This window comes from Raphanus sativus, chromosome 4 (genome assembly GCF_000801105.2).
Source record: "Raphanus sativus cultivar WK10039 chromosome 4, ASM80110v3, whole genome shotgun sequence".
Taxonomy (NCBI): domain Eukaryota; kingdom Viridiplantae; phylum Streptophyta; class Magnoliopsida; order Brassicales; family Brassicaceae; genus Raphanus; species Raphanus sativus.
The window spans coordinates 48,201,458-48,225,294 of record NC_079514.1 but is presented as its reverse complement, the minus strand read 5'-3'; the positions used below and the strand labels follow the sequence as shown (position 1 = coordinate 48,225,294).

Sequence of the window (23,837 nt, the reverse complement as noted above, 5' to 3'; positions counted from 1 at the left end):
TCTTGGGAGTGTAAACTGACCTATTATGTTATAAAAACATGAAAACTGACTATGGGTGTAATTGTTTCTATTTGAGTTTTTATTTTTATCAACGTCTACTTGTAAACTCATGAAACTTGCAGTGTAGTGTTTAATTCTTGTAACAAATGAGACACGCCGTTGGAAAAGAAGAATTTGGTTGTCACCTACACAAACACAACCTACGTATGTTTGTGACGTTCCTACGCGAATTGAAAATCTAAACTTCGTAAGAATCGCATTAACCTTCATTTATGTTTAACCAAATTGTTTTCTTTATAAAACAATAAAACTAAATTGGTAAAAGAAAAACCGTTTGCTGAACTTGTAAGTTATTGAGCTGAAAAAAATTATAAGAGTGGTTATTAATTTACCATTGACCTTTTTTGGTCAGATTTTTTTTTCATTTGATCTAAAAATCCGAAATAATAACAAATAACTAAAAATCTTCGAATTGGCGACATCTGAGTCAGCCAAATAAGCAGCCCACATGTAAATAGTCTTGCACGAACTCTCTGTCTACACTAGAAGGTCCATTACTGATGAAATAACAACACGTGTAAGGAAGATAACTAGATAAGAGTGTCGGTTCCTTTTTGTCCAGCTTACTCTTTTTATGCTGACAATAACAAATACTTTTGCTTGTACGATTTAAGAAGTTACTATGAAACTGAAAGGAAATAATGATTGTTTCTTATATATACCAACAAACAATTGGAAATTCAAGTTTCTTGTAATCTTCCGTAGTCTGCATACTCCAATATTCTACGTTAAAGCATACTATAGAATAAACAAACATTGCATGCATACTTTTTTTTCCTCCCACTATAGTATTTTCATAAAAGGTCAAGGCCCACTAAGGAACCCAACCCAACCAAAACAAAAGGCCATTCCAACCCGATTACAACCAAACCCAAGCCCAACATGAAGGGCAATCTAAAACGGGCCTAAAGCCCAAACATTAAACCACGCGTCGCTTCACTGCCACGCGTCTTGGTTTCTTCTCCTGACCATCCACGCGCCAAACCCACCGTTTGCACGAGTCACGCGTCAGCCATTCACCACATTGTTATCCTGAGTCGAGATTTTCGCCGAAGAAAAACGAAACGACTGATGTTTCGTCGGAGCACACCGTCGACAAATCACCGCACCCACCTAATCATCGAAACCTTCACCGGAGAGCTTCAATCGTCGAACGAGATCTCATCCCGGAATCACCACATCACAAACCACTCTTCTGCTAAAACACTTTCCACCCGCCGATCAATGAATCGACGATTTCGATAACTGTTCCAAACCGCCGGAGATTTAACAGCCATAGGTCCCGTGATTACCACCTTGGGAGAAACAAAACCGCCGGAGACGCGAAGCTTGGGAAACCTTCACTCCCGCGAACAAAGCCGGCGACCACCGCCAACGGAGACGGTACGGCCCCAGAGTCAAAACCAAACATCCACCAAACTATGATGCGATACCGGAACAGAGTCAACATCAGGATCAAAAGAAGGGAGAAGAAGAAGAGAGAGGACCACCGCGAATCTCACTTTCTCTCTCATCAATAGAGAGAATACAGAGATTCTACCATCCTCTCACTATCTTTGATATATATTGTATAACGCGCAAAATATTGCATGCATATATATAATATACTAGTTACAAAAAAAATATATATAATATACTAGTACTCTTTTAAATTTTAGTAGGAATGGGTCATGGCTCATCACATTAAAAATTAGAGTTTTAATATTGATATTACTTTTAATGATTTTTTATATATAATTAAAAACGAATTTTATTTTACTAATATTATATTTATCTATTATATTAAATAACTAATTATAATTACTTCATCTATATACTAAACAATTATCGATATGTATAATATAATAATGTTGCTGTGACACAATATGAAGTTACAAACTTAATATAACTATATAAATAATAAAACATTCAATGGAGTTTTACACCATATTAACAAAGTTAATAATAAACACAGAAAAATTAATAATTCAACTAAACGGTTTATTTTTCAGAATTAAATCAATTGAGCAAAGTTTTGACCATTGTAGTACATAATTATATCACTAATGTACTAAAAGATTATCATAGCATGGTAGCCAGACTGTAATGAGTGGAGATAAAAAAAAGGTTTTCAACCGAATCAAGTGAATAGATTTGAGCGTTTGTGTGTGTGTGCGCGCTATGTCACCCTATTGAGGGCAAGATATTGATAGAATCCGATTCCAACCATGAATCTCGTGATGGCGTTATTGTGATTGTTAAAATAATAATTTCAATAATTGAAGAAGCAAAGACGTTTTCCAAAAAGTTTCAGTGTTGGACAAAAGTAAAAGTGGTGGACCAATTGACTTTAACCAGCTCAAAAGACCAAATAAACACATGCTACTTAATTAATAATTAACTTTTTAATTATGATATTAAAAAAGTCATTTAAAGTTCTCCTTAAAATGTTCTTTTAATCTTCACTATTATGCATGTATTATCTCCGGTTTCTAATTAGGTAAAAAATTAACACTGTAGAGCACTATCTAAAAGAATAAATAAGTATAAGAATCGATTCTAACTTTTATACAAGTTTTCAACCTTTTACAAAAGATTATGTCATTTTTGAAAAATCTTATTATACAATTCTTATTGGTGAAGGAAGTTCACATAAAACAAAGTATATAAGTTAATATAGCGAGTTGCGCAAAAAGAATAATAATAATATAGCGACTGTTTTTCAAAAATATATCTTTTGAGAAGATAATCTCTAATTAGAAGCTTCTAACAACATTAAGTCGTATCAGGTTAACAGTAAGTCAGTAATCTTTATTCATGCATGCCATTAACAAAGATAATTCTCACTAGAGGTAGATATAAGAGATATGTATATATCCTGGACAAAAAATAGATACGAATATATCCTTTATATTGTTCTTAACATATATATATATAATAATGAAAGTGGTACAATAATAATTTTATTTGGTCCAAAACGAATACAGAACGTGGACCTAAATAAACATCCAAATATAAAATCTAAGAAGATAACAACTGTCAGATATATACAAAAATCTATTAATTGAATAACCAAAAATCCCCCTATTTTTGTTTTATGTTTACTCTTTTTAAAATTACCAAAAAAATATAATAATAATCAATGCTAACTAACAGTAACTATAAACATAAGCATCCAACTCAGACGAACAAACACGTTTCATAATAGTCGCCGTAATGTCCAAATGATTACTATTACCGCGTTGTACTATATCATTACTCTTATTCAACGACAAAGCCGCCGCAGAGTTTCTCGTCCTCAGCTCAGCGAGCGAGCTCGCTTCCGCAATCACCTCACTCGGACCAACCACCTCAAAGCCCTTCGTCATATGAACATTCCCAACGAGCTGACTCAGCACTCCCGATTCCGACACCGAGCTTTTTCTCTTGCGCTGCTGCTGCTGCATCGTCGCTCTCGCGATCTCGGTGTGCATGGCGCTCGATAGCCTCCTGATCCCTTTCGCTCCACCGATGATAACCGCCGGGTTAATCTTGTTATTACCGTGTTTGAAGAAGAGGACTGACTCGGGGCTCCGGTTACGAACCCGGGTAAACGGGTCGCCGAGGAACAGTGAGGTCTTCGCGTTGACGAGCATCACGTGCTTGAAGTCGCGTCTGACTCGTCCGAGAAGCATTGGGTAACAGGCCCATCTCCTCAAGGCAATCGGGACGTCGTGGTCCATGAAGCCCGATAGCGAGTTTTCCGGGTCCAGCTCGGCCACGTCGAAGCCCACGACCGAGCCGTGAGTCAACTCGTTTGACTCGGTCTCGTTATTATTAGCTCGGTGTGTCTTCTTCCCCCAGATAGGCTCAGACGCGTCCTTCTTCGATTGGTTCCTCGTAAACCGGGACCAAACCGAGTCGGTTTGATTCGAGTTCCGGTACAGATTAACGAGTTTCGAGAACGAGTTGTTCTCTTCTTCGATCAAACGGTTGAATCTCTGAGAATTATTACTGAATAGCAAAACGACGTCGGATCGGGAAGTGGCTCCGGAGCGGTGAAGCAACCGGACGAAGAGGCGGAGATCTCGCTCCGTCGTATCGGAAGCGATATGAGCGACGATCAGGTCGTGCATGCTCTTGGTTCCTCTCATGAACAGAGCGCCCATCCCCTGGAGAGCGAAGCGGTGGTTGAGGGGACGGCGAGCTCCGGCGACGTCGCGGGAGAGGAGGAATCGACGGGGAGAGACGGTGGGGAAGACGGAGGAGGAAGGTTCGAAGGTTGAGAGAGTGAAGAGGAAGAGGGTGAGGAGGAGGAGGAGGATGCAGATTGAGATTGTGGATTGGGCTTTGGAGAGGAGGAGACGGGAAGATCTGGAGCGGAAGAGAGTCGTTGCCGTTGCCGTTGACGGAGAAGGAGAGTCGTTGTTGTTGTGGCCAGGGAAGAAGACGAAGAGGAAACTCATTCCTCTTCTATTAGTTGTCCCACATCGGACACATATGTGATCTTTGGGCAATATATATGTGTATGGGCAATCCTCCACTCTTGAGCTAGCTTTTGGGTGTGAGTTAGGCCCATCACTAATATGGTATCAGAGCCCATGGTAAAAAGCCCAGCAAATGATTTCCCATATAAATAGTTGTCTACCTATGTAGCAGATGATTTTACCATATTAGTGATGGGCCTAACTCACACCCAAAAGCTAGCTCAAGAGTGGAGGATTGCCCATACACATATATATTGCCCAAGGATCACATATGTGTCCGATGTGGGACAACTAATAGCCCCTCTCGAGATGTGGGTGGGAAACGGTCCAACGGAAACAGCCCAAACCCAACATCTCGGACATACCACAGCAAGATGGACCATTTTTATAGTCTACATAGGTAGACAACTATTTATATGGGAAATCATCTGCTGGGCTTTCACCATGGGCTCTGATACCATATTAGTGATGGGCCTAACTCACACCCAAAAGCTAGCTCAAGAGTGGAGGATTGCCCATACACATATATATTGCCCAAGGATCACATATGTGTCCGATGTGGGACAACTAATAAAATTTAATATTTTCGGAATAAATAACTACTACTATACAGTTATTAGATGTTAGTTTGTAGTCTTTTATGAGCTATGATTATTACGATCACATGTTTATTGCAAAATAAAATAAGGGGCTACTCATATTCATGAATCACATGAGATAGTTAATTGTATCGAGCCTTTAAAAAAAGAGTCCTATGTGTTTATGTATTATCAATAATGACAATAATGAATTTGATTACCACGTTATTAAAGGGTCTGGTAATATTCTTATAAACAAGTTTGACCGTTCTCACCCATGCGAAAAAGTTGAAAAGTTTAGGTATGTGTAAATAATCACTTTCACCGGTTTAAGGGATTTTTTCTTTTAATTGGACTTTTGACGCGCTTTGTTATCAAAACATGATTTGTATTCATGGACTTCTATTTCTTTGCCGTATAAAACTTCTTTTATTCGATATATTTATCTGCAAAAACAATAGTACAAAAGTTGTTATGATACATCGCATACCAAAACCTAAAACAACTCTTGAAAAATAATCAAATTCATCAGAAATATATGATCTAACAAATACTTTTACAAGAGAAATCAATAATAAATTTCATGTCAAAATTTGGTAGGATGTTATCAATACATTGATATCATAATGATTTTATTCTATATTTTTTGATAATCGAAATAGTTTTCCACAACGGACTGCAATCATTTTCATTGCCTACATGATAAAAGATTTTTAGATAAAAACAATTTATTTTCTTTGGTTAATGATGTTTCCAAAGAAATAATTTCCAAAAAAATTACTCTAGAACCCATCAAACAATCTGCAATAATAATAACAATGAAGAACAAAGTAAAACGAACATATTTCCGATTACAAAAGCTTGCAAAAAACAAAAATATCCTAGAAAATTTTTAAAAACACCACCAAATAAAACTATATAATACTAGAAAACAATGAAGATGAGACTATTAAAAGAGAAATTTTAGCATCACCGGTGCTATGAAAGCCAGCGGCGCAGATACATAAAAAATATCATTTTTTCTCTCCTTGTGGTGATTGTATGTTAAATTAATACGTTCGAATTGATTTATGGACTTCTATCTAATCTTCCATTAGACAATTATAATGCATTTAGGAATTGAGGTCAAAATACTTAGTTGAATGCAACTGGATGGCGAGTAATGAACATGATTGAATGGAGAACTAACAAACATCTTTCTGTTAAATGGCGACTAATTTATGGATTTGAGTGAATTTACAAACAGAAAAAGGTTTCATAACAAGCCCATTTGTGTATCTGACAACAAATTATGCCAATCAGTTATTACGAATTTTGGATTATAATCGTCCTTCAGAAATGGCAAAATAGAAGGAGGAAAATACAAATAATTGTCAGTTACAAAAAAAAATGTCAGATACGTGGTTGAAACCAGTTAGTAGTACTTAGTAGGGTGTTAGGCCCAGGTCACCCTTGATTACAGCTAGGATCCGTGATCGGACGGTAGAGCCTTTAGGAAGGGTCGTAATGACTTTTTTTTTTGTTCACTGAAGGGTCGTAATGACTAGGTCTGGGCAAATTAACCGAACCCGAAAATCCGAACCGAATCCGATCCGATCAAAACAAATCCGAACCGATCCGAACCCGACATAAATACCGAATGGATCTTATTTTATGGTATTTTGGGTTATGGGTATTATCCGAACCGAACCCGAATTTAAATGGATATCCGATAGAACCTGAAACATTCAAAATCCCAAAAAATCTTGTACCAAACATGATTTCAATTCCTGATATGTATCCAAAATACACTTAGATATAAAAAAACATCTAAATTATTATCTATTACATAAAGGCTGGAGGTTTTATAACATGGAAGTTTATGGTTGAAGATTGCGGTTGAAGTTTGAAGTTTTTATATTTTGGTTTTGTTTTCATTGAACAATATTTCTCATTTCATGAGTAATTGGTTTTCGCTTTATGCTTTCATTTATTTGGTTTTATTTCTATCGATAGATGTGTTTACTTTTTCTTTTGATTTTGAAGGAACAAGGTTGATGTTTCTTTCTTATTTTTGAATCAATCTTACTTATGTTTTGGTTATAAAATTTATACAAATAAAATATTTTAAAATAAAAACTGATTTTACTTAGGTCTTGAAGATTGAAGTTTGAAAAGTTTGTTGTTGAAGGTTGAAGATGGTGCTTGCAATTGAAGCTTGAAGTTTTATTTAAGTTTTTGGTTTTTGATTTCATTGAATAAAATGTTTTTCATTTGGTATTGGTTTTGGCTTTAGCTTTCTATGAATTCTCTCATTTATTTTGTTTTATTTATATCAATGAAAATGTTTGGCTTTCATTTTAAATTTACGTCGTTTTACAGTAGTTTTCTTTGCTCAATGACAAAATTGATTATTTTACTTACGTCGTTTTACAGTAGTTTTCTTTGCTAATGACTAATGAATACACAAACGGGGTTTTCGTCCTTTTCTATTAATATTATTAACTGTATAAAAACTCAAAAGTTGGCCCCCCATTAAATGGTGATTTGACATTTTGACTTTTGTTTCTGACTCCATGAGAACAACTGAACAAGTGTGTGTGTGACTGTGTTGATTGCTGACGGTGGTGGATCTAATTTTATAAAAGAAAATTCTTTAAAAATACACAGACTAAATTTTCTTTGCTGAAAAAATATACGAACTTTTTAGGCTTTCCGAAAAATATACAAACTAATTTTGGTTGTCTATAAAATACACGAACTTTTGAATCTTGGAGGTTTCACACATTGATTTTAACAGTGTAAACAGTGACTAACAGAATAGTTAGACGCTGTTAGATGACGTTAATTCTAATTAAAAAGTTCATGTATTTTATAGACAATCAAAATTAGTTCGTGTATTTTTCGGAAAGCCTAAAAAGTTAGTATATTTTTTCAGCAAAGGAAATTTAGTATGTGTATTTTTAAAGAATTTTCAAATGGAGTTTAGATATTTCATATCCTATTCAGATGCTAAATATCTGGACCCAATACAAATCCAAAATTTTATATTTGTAAACTTTCGATTTGGTTTTGGACCGAATATTTTCGGATCAGTTTTGATCCAAGTTTTTGAATCCGGTTAAAATATCTAGACCTAATCTTGAGATTTTAGCCGGATTCAAAAACTTGAATCAGAACTGACCTGGAAATATTCGGTCCAAAATCAAACCGAAAGTTTACAAATATAAAATTTCAGACCTGTATCATGTGATAGAAAATGTGTTTTTTTCAGTGTCTTTGGGTCGGGTTTGGGCCGTTTTTTTTTCCGGATCTGGATTTTTCAGATCAAAAATATTTGGTCCAAAACCAAACCGAAAGTTTACAAATATAAAATTTTGGATATGTATTGGGTCTAGATATTTAGCCTCTGAATAGTATATGAAATATCCAAACTTCATTTGAAAATTCCTTAAAAACAAACATACTAAATTTCTTTTGCTGAAAAATACACGAACTTTTTAGGCTTCCCGAAAAATACACGATTTTGGTTGTCCATAAAATACATGAACTTTTTAATCAGAGTTAATGGCGTCTAACGACGTCTTACTATTCTGTTAGTCACTGTTTACACCGTTAAAATCGAGGTGTGAAACCTTCAAAATTCAAAAATTCGTGTATTTTATGGACAATCAAAATTAGTTTGTATATTTTTTAAGAAGCCAAAAAAGTTCGTGTAATTTTTCAGCAAAAGAAATTCAGTCTGTGTATTTTTAAGGAATTTTCTCAATTTTAATAATTGGAACCTTATGACGATGCTACTGCACACGTGGTATCTCTTCTCCTGCGGATTTTGTGCTTTATGATTCTGTTCCTTCTACAATTATTTATTTTTACTATATATTAGTATATGACCAAATTTCGTGTCAACTAGTCAATTACCATTAGCTACTAATTATAAACTACATTAAAACCTGATAGAAATCAAATTTTCATAGAACAGAGCCCATTAATAATCCGTACGAAACAAAGAATAACACATTGAGGGTGATCATATCATATTATGTTTGATTTAACTCAACTGTTACATTCTTTGCAGGGTTCCTCCCAGACGATTTCATAATCAAGAAGGAGACGGCCTAAGAAGATCTCTGACCAAGCGCAGAGGAAGCTGATGGAAGTCTGCAAAGTCCGAGGCTTCGTGTACGGTATCATACCCGAGAAGGGAAAGCCCGTGAACAACATAAGAGGCTTGGTGGAAAGAGAAGGTGAAGTTCGACAAGAACGGTCCTGCTGCTGCGATTGCTAAGTACTATGATGTTGATGGGAGGGAGGAGGCTTCAGGTTGTCTAAAGACAGTAGAAGAAATCAAAGTAGAGAAAGAACAACCGACAGGCACTTCACAGCCAGTAAAGAGAAGCACCGGAGAAGGAAACGACCTAGAATCAGATCAGGAACTGTTATGTTAGGTACAAGATGAAGAACAGCCAGAAGCTGAACAGAGAAATGTTTTTACCTGATATGAATCATGTTGATGCACCTCTCCTAGATTATAACATCAACGCTACTCATCATCACCAGGATCATTATCTTTGTTAGTTCAATTGCAACTTCTTGTAATAGAAAAAGATCAGAACCATGACATAGAGAGAGAGAGAGAGAAAGACTCGTCTATCACTTGGCCTATTTTAAGAGATTTATCACTTTTCAGCATTCAAGGATTCTCAATCATCATCAGTCGAAACAAAGTCATAGATTTAACCATTTTCAGGAGGAAAAATATCAAATAAACAGTGTACCGTACATAAAAGAGAACGAAAATTCCTATGTTCCTGGTTTATTCGGATAACGAAATAAATGATCCTTCGGAGACTTATTTTAGTATATAACATATCCCACTGGTTTCAGGGTTTCCACAACTTCATGGGTGCAATCTGCACTATAGGATAGCGATGAGGTTTCTATGTGGGTGGTGTGATTAAGCCTATCACATCTTTCTCATGCACCTGCCATTCACATAAACTTTTCAGACACCTAAGTCTGCATAGTAGTTTAACAATGTTATTACTTCTTCTTTGTGATATTGCAACTTGTAAACTTACCATCATAAAATGCTCAAGTCCACCGGTTTGATAGATAGCTGAAGCAGTACAGTTTCCTGCAGGTTAGTGCAGACCAGTACAGGTTAGTGCATCAAAACAAAGGGAACCATAAAACCAACCATCCTTTCAATTTTAGACCTAAGAAAGTTGATTAGAGGGCAGAGTAGTAATTACTTGTCTTCGAGAAATACAGATTTGGAAACAAAAGAGCTGACTTAGACCACAAGAGATTAAAAAAAAAAGAGTATAACAAGGTGTAAATGAATCTGTAAGATAACACATACTCTTAGTGAAGGTGGTTGGCTTGAACGTTTGTAGACAATCTGTCGTCTTTGAATCCCAGACCTGTGCAAGGAAACAAAACAGCTATTACACAAGAGAAGCCAGAAAACCCCCAAGAATATACTAATATATATATATACAATGTACCTTCACCGGAGGCAGTGATTACACACGGGTTCCATCACTTGTAAAGATGGCATAATATGTATGACCGCGGAACTCTTTCAACAATTTTCCCAGATTTCAAACCATGGATTCTGCAAATATTATACTCAATCAGACGCTCTACCAACCAGAAACAAGTGTAAAGAGAGACTCAAGCTTTTGTTCGGACAGATTATATGTCGCATGAAAAAAAGAAAAAGATATAGAGTAATAAAACCTTGCAGTGTGGTCAACGGAGGTGCTTAGTAATTGAGTTCTATCCCGAGAGAAGTCTGAGCAATCTTGGTGGTCACAAGATCTGAGCAATCTTGGTGGTCACAAGATGAGTTTAAGACGTCCAAGACAATATTTTTAATCATACAAAAAGATACCACATCAAACTCCCCTCGATACAAAACCATCAACAGAAGACGATACAAGAAACTAACTGTCCATCTGGTGAGAGAACCTAGCGCATTCGGCATGACTCTTTGTACCAAACTGCACCAGGACATGGAACGAGATATGCAAATCAGAGAAACAGGGTATTGACCTAAAACAAGCAATTAAAGTTGATGGATCAATAGGAACCTTTATTGTATGATTAAAAGTAGTTAGGATGTGTGTCTTCCACATCTTGTTTCATAGCTGCCGTTCCACGGAAGAGGTCAAACTGAGGGAGTATGGCGCCTGACACAGAACAAGTATATGTAAATTTTTTAAGAGATGAGTACAGATATGTTGTTTCTATTGAAGATATATCATAAACGTTGACAAAACAAAAAAATTAAAAGAAAAGGAGATGATGATGAAGCATGAACAGTTCGTTAAATGCTCACCTTGATGCTGTTGCCACTTTAGAGCCTGGCCTATCAAAGCCATTAGCCGTGAAGGTGGTACCACAGCTAACAAAGGAGTAAGAAAAATAAAACAATTAGTAAACCTTGAGTAAAAACTGAGTCAGTAGAAGAAGAAAGAAAAAACTTCATAAACTTTAACCAGGATACAAGAGAAGATAGAGACTGTTCTCTTAGAAAATAAAGAAGAAATGGCCAACCTTGAGCAATCTGTGCACGTTTTCTTTCTTTGGTTGAGTCTCCATTATGGTTAGCGAATGAATACACAAGGAAATGATTAAATGAAAGCAACCGCTCTCTATAACAAAAAAAATGAACAATGACTAGGAGACCATGCACCTCAAAAGACAAATCAGGTAAAATTTCAAATCCAACAATATGTAGAAGAAGAGGTAGCAAAATGGAAAGATAATACTGTCTGTACTAACAAACACGGAACATGTGTTATAGTTTAAGAACCTAATAACCGATGCTAAGCTCAACAGTTTCTACTTAAGACTTCAAAGGATATAAACAATCGCACATATGAAACAAAACAGAGTACATAAAAGCAAGCAAAATACAAATTTCTAGTAGATATAACAGCTTTGTTTGTGACAATACCAACATTTCTTAAAACGCTGAACAGTAGTGGACAACCAATGCTTATGTGACATAGCAACTACATAAGAAACACTCAACATAATAATAGTCAAGTAATAACACAGCTCCCCTACCTCATGGGGATCAAAATAGCTTCTGACAAGAAGATGCTCCTCCATCCGCAAATATCTTTCTGGTTCCTCCTGCTTCATGACACCCATCACCTGAGTTTGCCTCAAAATAGCTCGGCCAGTGTCCAACTCTCGAAGTTCAATCATCTCCAATACAATCTGAAAAACTCATATTCCCAAACGAAAAAAAATGAATCCATGAGAGTTATCAGTAGAATGACAGATGCTTCAACAAAAAAACTTACAATGAAAAAGCACTACTATATACAACACTTAATTATAAATTCCACAAAGAGAAGGAAAAGCAAAAACCTGTTCATAAAAGGCCTTCTAGTTTATTCCTGGGAAGCTTAAGCTGAGAGACTTGAGGAAGAACCGAGTCCCATCTCCCACTATTAATATCAGAAACAAACGTCTCGACTCGACGCTGTCTACTATGTTTAGAGAAACCCGACACTCGCTCTGTAATGTCTGAAACGTCTGATTCAAGGAGTTCTCTTTGCAGAACTGAAGCACAATCTTTATCACACTAAGACATAAAACAAACAAAAGATTCACATTTCTTCCAGTTTCGATGACAAAGTGCTAGCTTCTATAGATTTGTTCTTTTACTACAACAGTTTTAAGATTCACACTTCTTCCAGTTCCGAGACAAAGTATGCACATTTTCCCTTTTGCCTTCTAAGAAAACTATACAACATTCATCCTATCTTCTTCTACAATCATCTTTTACTACACATAACGTGTGGGGTGGCTACACTTCAAAACGCCTCGTCTTCTTCGGATTCATCTTCTTCTTCTCCAGATCCCGAACTATACTCCTCCTCCTCCTCCTCCTCTTTACCCTCTTCAAAAGCAATGCTCATCTCTTTCTTCACCACATCAGCCAAATCCTGCCTATTCGCACTCACATAAGCCTCCCTCACCGCTCTAAACAACGACTGGTTCGCTTCAATCTCCCCAAACGTAATCCAGCTATGCACCCTCTTCACACCCTCCACCATCCCCGCTTTCCCATACACCCCAACAAGGTACACCTGCGTCACCATATCCGGTTTCAACCCCTTCTCCTGCATCCTCATATAAGCCTTCAACGCCATGTCCGTATCCCCCGCCGCACCGTAACCATATATAACCGCATTGTACGCGTAATGCTCCAGAGGGATATCACCATCATCTCTCGTAACCTCTCGGCACGACTCCACCGCGTACGCGTGCAACCCCATGGCCGAGAACAGCGTCGCGGCGATCGCTGATGTAACAAGCGGTTTACCTTCGTCGTAAGCGTCTTGCAGCTGCGCCACGGCTTCCCTCGGCACGCCTCCTTTCTTCAGCAGAGTGAAGAGCGTCTTGTACGTTCCCCAGTCCAGCGAGAGCTTCCTCTCCACGAGCATCTCGCGGAACAGCTCGCAGCACTCGCGCAGCTGCCCGTCGGCTGCGTAGCAAGCCATGACCTGGTTGAACGAAGCGCAGTCGTTTAGCAGACCTGACTCTCTCATCTCTTCAGCCACTTCAATAGCCTCATCAAGCATCCCCATCCCTTTGTACAAATACATCATCGTAGCGAACGTGATCACATCGCATGTCCCTTTCCCTCTCAGCTCGTTGAAAATGGTTTCTGCTTCGGAGACCATCCCGAGATCTGCGCACAAACTCAGCATGCTGTTCGAAGCAGCCACGTCTGGACCAGTTTCTGAGTCCTTCTTCATCTTGTCGTAAACCCTCCTCGCTTCTTCCAGACACCCTACTTTGCTATAAGCCTTGATGAGAGACGTCAGAACGATATTATTAGACTGTACACCATTCTCTTCCATCGCTCTAAAGTAGTGAATCGCTTCTTCCACCATACCACTCTCAGCGAATCCATTAACCAACGAACCGTAAACAACCTCGTTTGGTTCCACACCCGCTTTCCTCATCCCCTCGTAGACATCAACCGCGTCAGACAAGAGTCCAAGCCGCACATAGCTAGCAATCAAAGAAGAAAACGTCTTGCAACTCGGTTTACAATCCGAATCCATCATCTCTGCCAACACCCTCTGAGCTTCATCCACCAAGTCAACCCCGGAAAGCATCTGCACAATAGAGTTGTAAGTGCACTCATCAGGCCATGTCCCTTGCTTCTTCATCCCTTTAAATAAACAAAGCGCTTTCTCGTGAAGTTTCGCCATACCATAAGCTTTAATCATCACATTATACTCCAGAACATCGTTCACGTCTCTCTTCCCGTAGAACACAGCCTCCGCTTCAACCCACAACCCTCTTTCAGCGTAAACATCTATAACAGCTGCAAGCGTCGTCGACGAAAGCACGCAGTCTAACTGAACCCTCTCCAACAGAGCTTTGGCCTGTCCTATCATCCCTTCATCAACGTACATCCGCATAACAACGGGCACAGAGTGCTCATCGATACGAATACTATTCCTATCCATCTCCTCCAACACATCCTCAGCTTCCTTAACCATTCTCCTTCGACACAAAACATGAAGAACCGCTCGGTGAGTCACGGTATCAGGAAACAGTATCTTTCTATAGTATCTAAGCGCCGCTTCAATGTCACCAGCATCAGCGTGGAGAGAGAGAAGAATATTATAAGTCTTGGTATCAGCCTTCACCCCTTTCTCCTCCATCTTCTTTAACAAAGACTCAGCCTCACACAAACGCCCGTGACTCCCGCAGATATGAATCATCGTGTTAAACGTCACCGTATCAACCGCGACACCGGACTTCAGCATCTCGGAGAAGAGAGCAGCCGCGTCCTCTAACCTCCCCGCCTTGCCATACAAATCAATCAAAGCATTGTAAGTAGAAGTCAACCTCGGTTTCCTCGGAGAAGAAGGAGAGTCGATTTTGGTAGTGCTCGTCCTCCTGGCACCGACTTTGAACAGCTCCATAGACAAGAACTCCTTGAGGCTGACAGGAGAGGAATCGGAATCAAGATTACTCAAAGAATCGAAATCAAGAACGATACGACCGTCGCGCCAGGCTTTAAAGAAGGTGTCAGCGACGTCGAAGTGGTTGGAGTTTTTCAAGACTCTGACGACGGTGGCCATGGTGACTTCGTCGGGGAAAAGCATCGTCCTCTGGTCCATGTGCTTGACCCATAAAAGAGCTTCCTTTACGAGGCCGGCTTTGCCGTAGACGTCGACGAGGGTGGAGTAGGTGGTGTTGGTGGGGAGGACGCGGGTGCGAGACATGTCGATCCAGCAGAGGCGGAGCTCGTCCCATCTACAGGCTCTGCCTAGGGAGCGGAGGAGGATGTTGTAGTGGATGACGTTTGGGGTGTAGGATTTGTGGGATTGGAAGAGTTTGAAGAGGCGGAGGGTTTTATCCCAGCGGGTTTGTTCCTTGAGGAGGACGGTTTGTTCTTTGGGGGAGAGGGAGAGGGAGAGGGAGGCGAGGGTTGTTTCGATGTCGGAGGTTGAGGAGGAGGAGTCGAGAGAGCGGAGGATTGAAGGGATTACGCCGCCGTAACGGCGGTTACGAGAGCTAGGGTTGTTGGGTTTAGAGCATCTTGTAGAAGAGGAGGAGCAGTGAAGATGAAACCGCTTAGGAGACAAGTTCCAAGGAAGTGAAAGTGGAAGAGGAGGAGAGACTCTAGATCGGGAAGTGAGGAAGGAGGAAGAGGAACAAGAACTATTTGGATGAAGCATGTCTGAGAGACGAATCTAAAATCTTAGGGTTTTTAACATTCGTCTTCCTCCCTCCCTCCTCCTCTGCTTTACATTTCAGTAATGTCGAAATATCGGCGCGTGGTGAGGACGCGTCAATTAAACGGGCTACTGTGTGGATTTGTAAAAGAATTGGGCCTGGTCTGCACGAAATAATTAAAATGGGCTTGTAGTTTTGCGTTTAGGCAAAAGGTTGTTTCAGAATCAATGAATCCAGGCAGAGCTCTATGCATATATGCCTAGCCATGACTCTTCGTGTGTGCGGCTAGACTCATTTGGTCTTCTTACTCATTGCACGTAAAACACTTGGAACTCATATGAGTCTTGAGTTGTAAAATATGTAGAAACAATGTGTTATCGGTATGTATTGAAATCTTTAATTGTTTTGACTACTTGTATTACTAATGTGTATTTATTTTTTCGGTCAAATATAAATTCTACAACTTTAGGAGGTTATATATATATAACTAGGTATTATAAACTATATAGTTAAAAAAACGACTCGGATTGATATAGAGTTTCCTCTATATCAAAACGATTTAGTAAAAAAAAATAGGTATTATAAACGATTTTGAAAGGTTCTAGGTGGAGCTTTTAGCAGTGACCCAAAAATCATCTCGCATGTGGAAACTTCCTTGATGGTCTTCAATGCGTTCTCTCATGTTCTTTTCGCACTCGACATATTAATGTTTTTTACGAATATAACAAAACATTGGTTCTGGTTCCTCATGAGGGATTGCTAGAGGATGTGGATGGCAGAAAATAGGAGCGTGCGTGAACCTTGGATCGTATTATCTTGTCGGAGTTCCGTGAGGCTTAGTGCTTGGTTTCCATTTCCACATTGGTGGTCGGGTAATATTAATCTGAAAACTCAAAGCCTTCTACGTGTCTCTCTATTAGTCTATGGTTATAGAAACTATTAAAGGTGTGGTGCCAAGTCATGTATTTTTTTGTTTAGGGTCTTTGGCTTGGAATCGTGACAGCACTAGCTGTTCAAGTGTTGTGTCTTTCCTTGGTCACTATATTCACAAACTGGGATAAAGAGGTAACTTCTTCTTTTTTTACCTTTCAAACGATTAGTACAGTTTTACGTTATGACTGATGAGATAGTGCATGTTTCTTGTTTTGATACGAATAGGCAAAGAAAGCTACAAACAGAGTTTTTTTAGTGATATTATGGGTTTTCTTATCACGAATTCAGCAACAGATATGTTTGTTTTTAGTGCACATTTTGCCTATGGAGTATTTGTTGTTTTTTTGTAAAAAAGTCATGCATTAGATCACAATCTTTGTATATATATTTGCAGTTTCAACTATTTTCTGAACAATTGAAGAAGATGTGAGCTTGGGATCATAACTCTACTTTTATATCGCATCTAAATCTATCTTATTAAAACAAAAACATTTTGTTGGACCTAACATTTATTTTGTAAGTTTTTAAATTAAATATACTTTTATACTTTATAGTTAAACATACATTAAATCACTAATGTTCATTTCTTTATACTACTATCCATGTTTCCAAACAATATATACTTATTTCTTTATAATACTATCAATGTTTCCAAACAATATACTTACTTCTTTATACTATTATCAATGTTTCTAAACAATATATTTTTACACTACTATCAATGTTTCCAAATAATAAAATAATTAATTTTAGTTATTTTATATCTATCATTTTCTCTTTAAAATTTTGTAGAAACGTCATAATTTCATAAATTGCAAAATAGTGAACTTTAAAATTTCGATTATAAGATTACAAATTATGAAACTATTACAATTTAAATCCAATTAGATTACATATCGGTCATCCATCAGTTCAATCGGTTAGTCTCGGGTTTTAGTAATTTTTTAATATGAATATTTTAAAAACATAAATTGAATTGTCAGATCTGCGGATTAACCGGTATAATCACAATCGGGTTGAATTTAAAAATACTGATTTAAATACACACTCTTTAAAAATTACCAAAATATTTATTAAATTATTAGTAAAAATTTTCATCGTAAAATATCCCGCGCTTCAAAAGCGCGGGTCAAAATCTAGTAGAGGTTTAAAACAAGATATTTTATTAAGGATGGGGTGTACATGATGATTAAGTTAATCATCATTTATAAATTAAGGTGTCTCTTCTTTGTGTATTTAAACTTTATAGTAAACCAAAAGAATGTTATACGAAGCCTCAAATTATACGAAGCCCAGTTGAGAGCCAGACGGTACCTAGGCAAATTATTGGGTATATATAGATAGATATACACGACCAAGGCAAGGCAATAGAGAAGATTTCGAGGAGAACCCTAAAATATTCGAGTTGGAAGGATGATGATGATGATCAGCGATCTTGAGGAGGAGATACTGAGGAGGGTTCCGATGACATCACTGAAGGCGGTTCGATCTACTTGCAAAAAGTGGAACGCTGTAACGAAAACATGGCTTTTGGGTAAAGCAGCAGCAGGAGAGCAGCAGCAGCAGCATCAGTTTCTGACGATGAATGGCAGGGTCTACTCTTTTCAGTTCCATCTCGAAGAATATGTATCGGTAAAGCAGGTGGATTTGCTTAACGAACTGGAGGTTTCCAAGGTATATCACTGCGATGGATTGGTGTTATGTGTGGCTATGGAAAACTCGAAGCTGGTGTTGTGGAACCCTTACCTGTGTCAAACAAGGTTGATCGGTCCGAGAGAAAGTTTCAACATAAAAGACAGGCACGCGATCGGATACGGATACGACTCCAACTCCAACTCCAACGAGCGCAACCACAAAATCCTGAGGTTTGTTGATGACTTCAGCCTGACGTTTGCGGAGGATGATAACAGCATTTTACCAGAACGCAAACGCGAGGTTGCGTACGAAATCTATGATATTAGGTCTGATTCATGGAGGGTCCTCGAGGAGGTGAATCCCGAGGAGGGGTCGATAGAGACACATCAGCGAGGCGTGTCTGTCAAGGGAAACACCTACTTTTTGGCTAATCGTCATATTGGCCTGGTTGGATGCGTGACAGAGGTTCAAGTTTTCTTACTCTGTTTTGATTTTACCAAAGAGAGGTTTGGACCGCGCTTGCCTCTTCCTTTTGACTCTTTAGATGGTTTCAATGGTGACATTGTGACCCTCTCAAGCTTCCTTAGAGGTGATGGTGATGGTGATGATGAGCAGCTTGCGGTCCGCTTTGGTGGTTATGAATCTGGCTTTTTTGAGATTTGGGTTACTCTTACTGTTGGCCCCAACCGTGCGTCCTGGAGCAAGTTTTTGCGAGTGGAACCGGGCCCCTACTCAAGCTACGGTTTTAACTTCTATGCCTCACTTTCTGGTGGGAGCTTCTTTGTTGATGAGGAAAACAAACTTGCTGTCTTGTTTGAACTCGACGAAACCAAGACTGCTCACAAGGCTTTTGTGTTTGGACAAGACGGCTCCTTCAAATCCTCCGTCAACCTCGGAGAAGCTCTCATACTCGAACGCCGCTCCCCCATACTTACCTACATGCTCTGTAAAGCTGCTTATCCCCCACTTGTTTGCTCTTATCGTCCCAGCTTAGTGCAACTCAAGCATCCTCTTGTGTGCAACAGCAAAAGGAAACGCATGCCTCTACTTTCAAGTGTAAGTTTTTATTATAAAATTTCATCAGCAGTTTGAGAATTGCCATTATACACACACACACACACCTATTCTTACAGAAACATAATGTTTGATTTTCACAATTTTACAGGTTAAATTCAGGAAGTTAGTCTGAGAGAAATGTGGAGGAGGGAGGTCTTTGCTTTTGTTTTATCTTGGTTGTGATCGCTCTCCCTCTATGTAAAATCTCTTCCATCTTTTATCTCAAGACTGTTTTAAAGACCTCTTCTTTGTCAGACTTGTTTCTAAGACTTATGCTTATGTATATGTTTATGCTCTTGTGTTTTTGACATTACCCCTATGTTTTCATTGTCTACCTTGTGTTTATATGCTTTTGTGTTTAACCTCTTTTGTTTTCATTCTCATATCCTTTATCCTGCAGCCTACTGACCAATCATATTTAGAAATTTATCTGGCTGTGTATCCATTCTCCAACATTTATGTGATCAGTACGCAAAGACTGATGATCCATTGTTTGTTTTTCTCCATTTCCTCTGTAAACTATTTTTTTAGTATGTGTGTAACGTTTTCGTTTTTTTCTGTATATATAGACATTAAATACTCTACTGCTGAGCCTTTGATGCATGTCACGAGGTACATGTTTCACAAACCAGTATAAGTTGTTCTTTGTACCGAACTATTTAGTTGTAGATATTTTCTCAGTTTCAAATTAACTGGACAGTAATTCAGGGCCTACATTTTGATCCCACATTAATAACTTTTACCTACGAGAAACTGATTATGGTATTATTAAAAATTAAACAAGTGGTGTACAAATTTGGTTATGTATGTTAACAAACCATGTTTCCACCTGTCATCTCTTCAAGCTACGTTGCTTTATTAATCATTTGCCTTTTGATCTTTCCAGCTTGGTGTTATATATGTGATATTTGTAGTCAAGATTGACAAAGGAAAGCTTTTTTTTTTATAACACAATTTGACACAGGAAAGCTCCAGCAAGTTATTATTAGACAAACAGTAAACCAAAGTGACGTTAATTCACTAGGCCACCGTGGAATTACATAGCGGCAGAGATTAGTGTGTTGGTTTCTACGAACGCACTATCTCCGGTTAAAACAGGGGAAAACAACAACATAAGAATGATCGTGTGACCATTTTAGAGAGTATCGGTCTTAGAGAAGGACAAGATCTCGACTTCAAACTTGATGGCATCATCAGCAATGAAACCTTTGGTTGAGTCCTTGAGATCTGCGAAAGAAATAAACTTCTCAAACCCCCATCCATTTTCCGTTGCGTTAGGCCATCCCTCCACTACAGTAAACAAATCAAGAAGTGATTAGAAACATGTTTTGTTATTACAAATGAGCTTAAATAGTCAACACTAACCTTGTTTCTCCAAATGGTTGGACCGGATCTGGTCAATAACTCGTAACTTGGCTTTCACGTAACCCTTTTCATTTGACGCACTTAACAAAAAGAGTGACAGCGAATTGCCCGTTGCATGCCCAACTCCGTTGGGATACACTTTCAACACCCTATAAAGTACACAAACATCATATATCTAGCTAGTCTCTAGCGATATACATGTATAGTGCGAGAGAGAGAGTGAGAGCCACCACTCACCAGTCTCTTCCTCCAGAAGAAAACGAATCAGAAGTGTAAGAGTCAAGATTACGTGTAGAGAATTTAATGAGCTTCCAGTTGAAAAGAGGGTCACGAATGTTTTCTTCGTAAGAGAAAACTTCCCACTTCTCAAAGGGGTTAGCAACGAGGATGTCAACACCAAACACACTTTGTCCACCGTCGAAAATAAATCCATGTCCTGGATCTCTGTAGTAACCAATCTCAAGAAAGTTTAGCTGTCCATATTGTTGTTTAAACAAATGAAACCGCTGCGCATCGGTCTCTGCAGACCAAACAAAATTAGTTAGTCCGAAGCAACTACAAAAAGATTAAGAAAATCTTTCACGCTTTCTATAGATTAATTAGTACCCTGAAGAAAATGGTATCTGTCTATAGTGCTTTTATAGGTAAGGAATGTGATCTCTGCATACACATCGTGTGGGTTGGCTATGAGGCTTGAGTTATCGATTCTAACGTACATCGAAACGAATCCACCCGAGCCCACTGGCTTGTTCTCGTTAGGGTAGATTAGTAACGTCCTTGTAACATTTCAAGCAAAAAGAAGGTCAAACTATATATACTTAAAACATTACAAATTTTAATTATCATGAGATAGATTCAGAGCAATGTGCTAAAAAAATATCATTAGTGATTTGTCAACGCTAATTAGATCAATCTTTTAGCATGTGTAAATGGAAGGTCGAACTAAATTTTTTTTTTGCTTAAATTTGAAGGTCGAACTAAATTCTGATTATGAAAAAAAAATCATAAAATAAGTACATTAAAGTTACTGAATTTTTTATTCTATTTTAATATTAGGATCTATAATTTGTTAAAAAATAAATAAATGATGGAGCTATTATTATAAAAATTATATCATATAAAAATAAGTTATTAATATGGTCCATAAATAATTTGAGATAGCATTGACCCTAATATATACATAACGATATGGGCTGGCTTCTCAATCTCAACATATATATGTAGTATGTACGTACCAGTTGTATCCACCAACGGAGAAAGGACGTGACTCGTACTTGTCACCGTTGTCTTTGACCAGTTTCGCCATAGTGGCAAAATTCTGGAACTTCACGCAGTACGAAGATGGAGGACGAGCTCTATCCTCTCGTCTTATTAGTCCCGAGAGCTTCTCGTGACTCCTAGCAGAGGCAGAGCTAGATGTTTTGAAGGGACATGGAAGTTTCCCTGAGTTCAGGACGTCCACGAATCCTTCTTCTACTACTAATGCTTCTGTCTCCATTAGGTTCTGAAGGTTGCTGTGATAAGGTTTAGCGAATCTTGAAACTTCCACGATGAGTACGAAGCAGAGGACGAAGTAAACAAAGATCGTGCCATAGTTTTTGTCTTTCTTCTTTTCCTCTGTATACATTTTTTTTTCCTTTTTGAGTATGTTTAACACATATTTTGTTTTGTGTGTTATATAGATAAAGAATTGTACTAACCCAATGATATAAACGTCACGAGGGCCACGTTCCATTTATAATTGTACTGGCTCAATTATACTGACCAAGTGATACCAAACTCGAAAAGTGGACCGACCTTAGATATCCTCTCAAATGACCCTTCCTTATCTTTACTATATCCGAATCCGATCAATCGCTTTTGTTACAATTATTTATATCAGCTTTTATCAGAGTGTGACACGTACGCATTCAGGAATGTGTCCGAACTTTCAAATCAAATTATTGTGTTTTGTTGTCGGCACTTAAATTATTTTATTTATCTCCGATCCAAAACTCTATTATAATATCAAAATAACACTATTTTAGTGTGATTTCAACACTAAAAATATTTTCATTTCCAACCCAACTTCAAAATACTATTTTAATGTGATTTTTACACTAAACCTCTCCAACCAACACTAAAATTATACTATTTTAATGCAACACTATAATCGTTCCGAGTCTTTTCTTGTTTCGATGACTTCTAAACTTCAAAGGCAATATTAGACTATGTACATTGATATAGAAGATTCAACACCCTAATTTGTAATTTTTACATTTCATATCATCTTTTTTTTCTTCCACCTAACAATTCAATATCCATTCAACTACACTAGTGTTCTACTTAAAGTTAAATCTAATCAAAATTCTTTAAAAGCTTTCAACTACACTACTTGTTTCTATGACTTCTAAACTTAAAGATTTTTTAAAAGCTTTCAACTACACTAGTGCTCTACTTAAAGTTAAATCTAACCAAAATTTTACTGTCCATTAAATACATTGGTAGATCTTGTAGTACGTACTTGACAGAAAATAAAGCAACTTGGTATTACCAAGTTGGTATCTTTTGGCGCTTGTCAAACTCTCTGTTGATTTGGTACCAAGTTGGTCTGAGAACAGCCTGTCCATACTGTTTCAAACCATCAAGCTGTCCAGATTTGGCGGTGGCCTCGACACATTTGAACTTAATCTTATTTAAAAGCCCAAGAGCTAAGAAGAAAACACATTGTACGGCCCATTACGTAGCTGACCCAGAAAAATTGGGCTAGGCTTTGATACTTCGTCTGAGCCTATTTATAATCAAGCAACCTTGTTTAGAACAATTTACCCTTCTTTTAGAAGTGAAATAAAAAAACTGGATGCAAGTTTCTTGTCCTGATTCATTCTCAACTTCTGTTTCTTCTCTGTTAGAAACTTTTAACAAGAGAAACTAACATTTGATTACCTAAGAACATAAAACTCTACTTGATACGATGTACACCAAAAGACCAGGCATGAAACAAAAGGAGAATGCACAATAAAACCTCTACTAAACACCATAACTAGGAAAATACTAATTGATCAATCAGAAGCCACTT

General features: G+C 37.9%; 4 protein-coding genes across 7 annotated transcripts; 1 reads left to right on the top strand and 3 right to left on the bottom strand.

Annotated features, from left to right (window-relative positions):
* Window positions 1–2,993: 2,993 nt before the first annotated feature.
* Window positions 2,994–4,486, bottom strand: LOC130510468 (uncharacterized). The gene has a single exon (XM_057006802.1). The coding sequence runs from the start codon at window positions 4,482–4,484 to the stop codon at window positions 3,189–3,191; it is 1,296 nt and encodes a 431-aa protein (XP_056862782.1). The 5' UTR covers window positions 4,485–4,486; the 3' UTR covers window positions 2,994–3,188.
* A 5,283-nt stretch (window positions 4,487–9,769) lies between these two features.
* Window positions 9,770–15,869, bottom strand: LOC108832987 (pentatricopeptide repeat-containing protein At1g73710). 4 transcript variants are annotated; one of them, XM_057009308.1, is made up of 10 exons: window positions 12,452–15,869; window positions 11,627–12,298; window positions 11,409–11,474; window positions 11,161–11,259; window positions 11,019–11,070; window positions 10,808–10,897; window positions 10,573–10,682; window positions 10,428–10,488; window positions 10,144–10,199; window positions 9,770–10,047 (listed from the first exon to the last, which is right to left on the bottom strand). In XM_057009308.1, exon 1 carries the CDS (start codon window positions 15,790–15,792, stop codon window positions 12,901–12,903), a length of 2,892 nt encoding a protein of 963 aa, XP_056865288.1. In that variant the 5' UTR covers window positions 15,793–15,869; the 3' UTR covers window positions 9,770–10,047; window positions 10,144–10,199; window positions 10,428–10,488; window positions 10,573–10,682; window positions 10,808–10,897; window positions 11,019–11,070; window positions 11,161–11,259; window positions 11,409–11,474; window positions 11,627–12,298; window positions 12,452–12,900. The 4 variants fall into 4 exon arrangements, with proteins under 4 accessions (XP_056865288.1, XP_018461942.1, XP_056865287.1 ...); XM_018606440.2 differs by having other exon boundaries at window positions 10,808–11,070; window positions 11,627–11,724; window positions 12,143–12,298; XM_057009307.1 differs by having other exon boundaries at window positions 10,808–11,070; window positions 11,627–11,665; window positions 12,143–12,298.
* A 2,141-nt stretch (window positions 15,870–18,010) lies between these two features.
* Window positions 18,011–19,768, top strand: LOC108829661 (F-box/kelch-repeat protein At3g13680-like). Its single transcript, XM_057009309.1, has 2 exons — window positions 18,011–19,414; window positions 19,524–19,768. The coding sequence occupies exons 1-2, from the start codon at window positions 18,137–18,139 to the stop codon at window positions 19,545–19,547; spliced, it is 1,302 nt and encodes a 433-aa protein (XP_056865289.1). The 5' UTR covers window positions 18,011–18,136; the 3' UTR covers window positions 19,548–19,768.
* A 566-nt stretch (window positions 19,769–20,334) lies between these two features.
* Window positions 20,335–22,441, bottom strand: LOC108829653 (uncharacterized). The gene is made up of 5 exons (XM_018603271.2): window positions 22,015–22,441; window positions 21,386–21,555; window positions 21,017–21,299; window positions 20,780–20,928; window positions 20,335–20,704 (listed from the first exon to the last, which is right to left on the bottom strand). Exons 1-5 carry the CDS (start codon window positions 22,404–22,406, stop codon window positions 20,550–20,552), a joined length of 1,149 nt encoding a protein of 382 aa, XP_018458773.1. The 5' UTR covers window positions 22,407–22,441; the 3' UTR covers window positions 20,335–20,549.
* Between the last annotated feature and the right edge of the window lie 1,396 nt (window positions 22,442–23,837).

Bases quoted from the DNA above. Each gene is read 5' to 3' on its own strand.
- LOC108829661 (XM_057009309.1), top strand. From the start codon at position 18,137: ATGATGATGATGATCAGCGATCTTGAGGAGGAGATACTGAGGAGGGTT. The intron at 19,415-19,523 runs GTAAGTTTTTAT...ACAATTTTACAG, and splicing joins GCATGCCTCTACTTTCAAGT to GTTAAATTCAGGAAGTTAGT.
- LOC108832987 (XM_057009306.1), bottom strand. From the start codon at position 15,792: ATGCTTCATCCAAATAGTTCTTGTTCCTCTTCCTCCTTCCTCACTTCC.
- LOC130510468 (XM_057006802.1), bottom strand. From the start codon at position 4,484: ATGAGTTTCCTCTTCGTCTTCTTCCCTGGCCACAACAACAACGACTCT.
- LOC108829653 (XM_018603271.2), bottom strand. From the start codon at position 22,406: ATGTATACAGAGGAAAAGAAGAAAGACAAAAACTATGGCACGATCTTT. The intron at 21,300-21,385 runs GTACTAATTAAT...TTTGGTCTGCAG, and splicing joins CAGATACCATTTTCTTCAGG to AGACCGATGCGCAGCGGTTT. The intron at 20,929-21,016 runs GTGAGTGGTGGC...TGTACTTTATAG, and splicing joins TCTTCTGGAGGAAGAGACTG to GGTGTTGAAAGTGTATCCCA.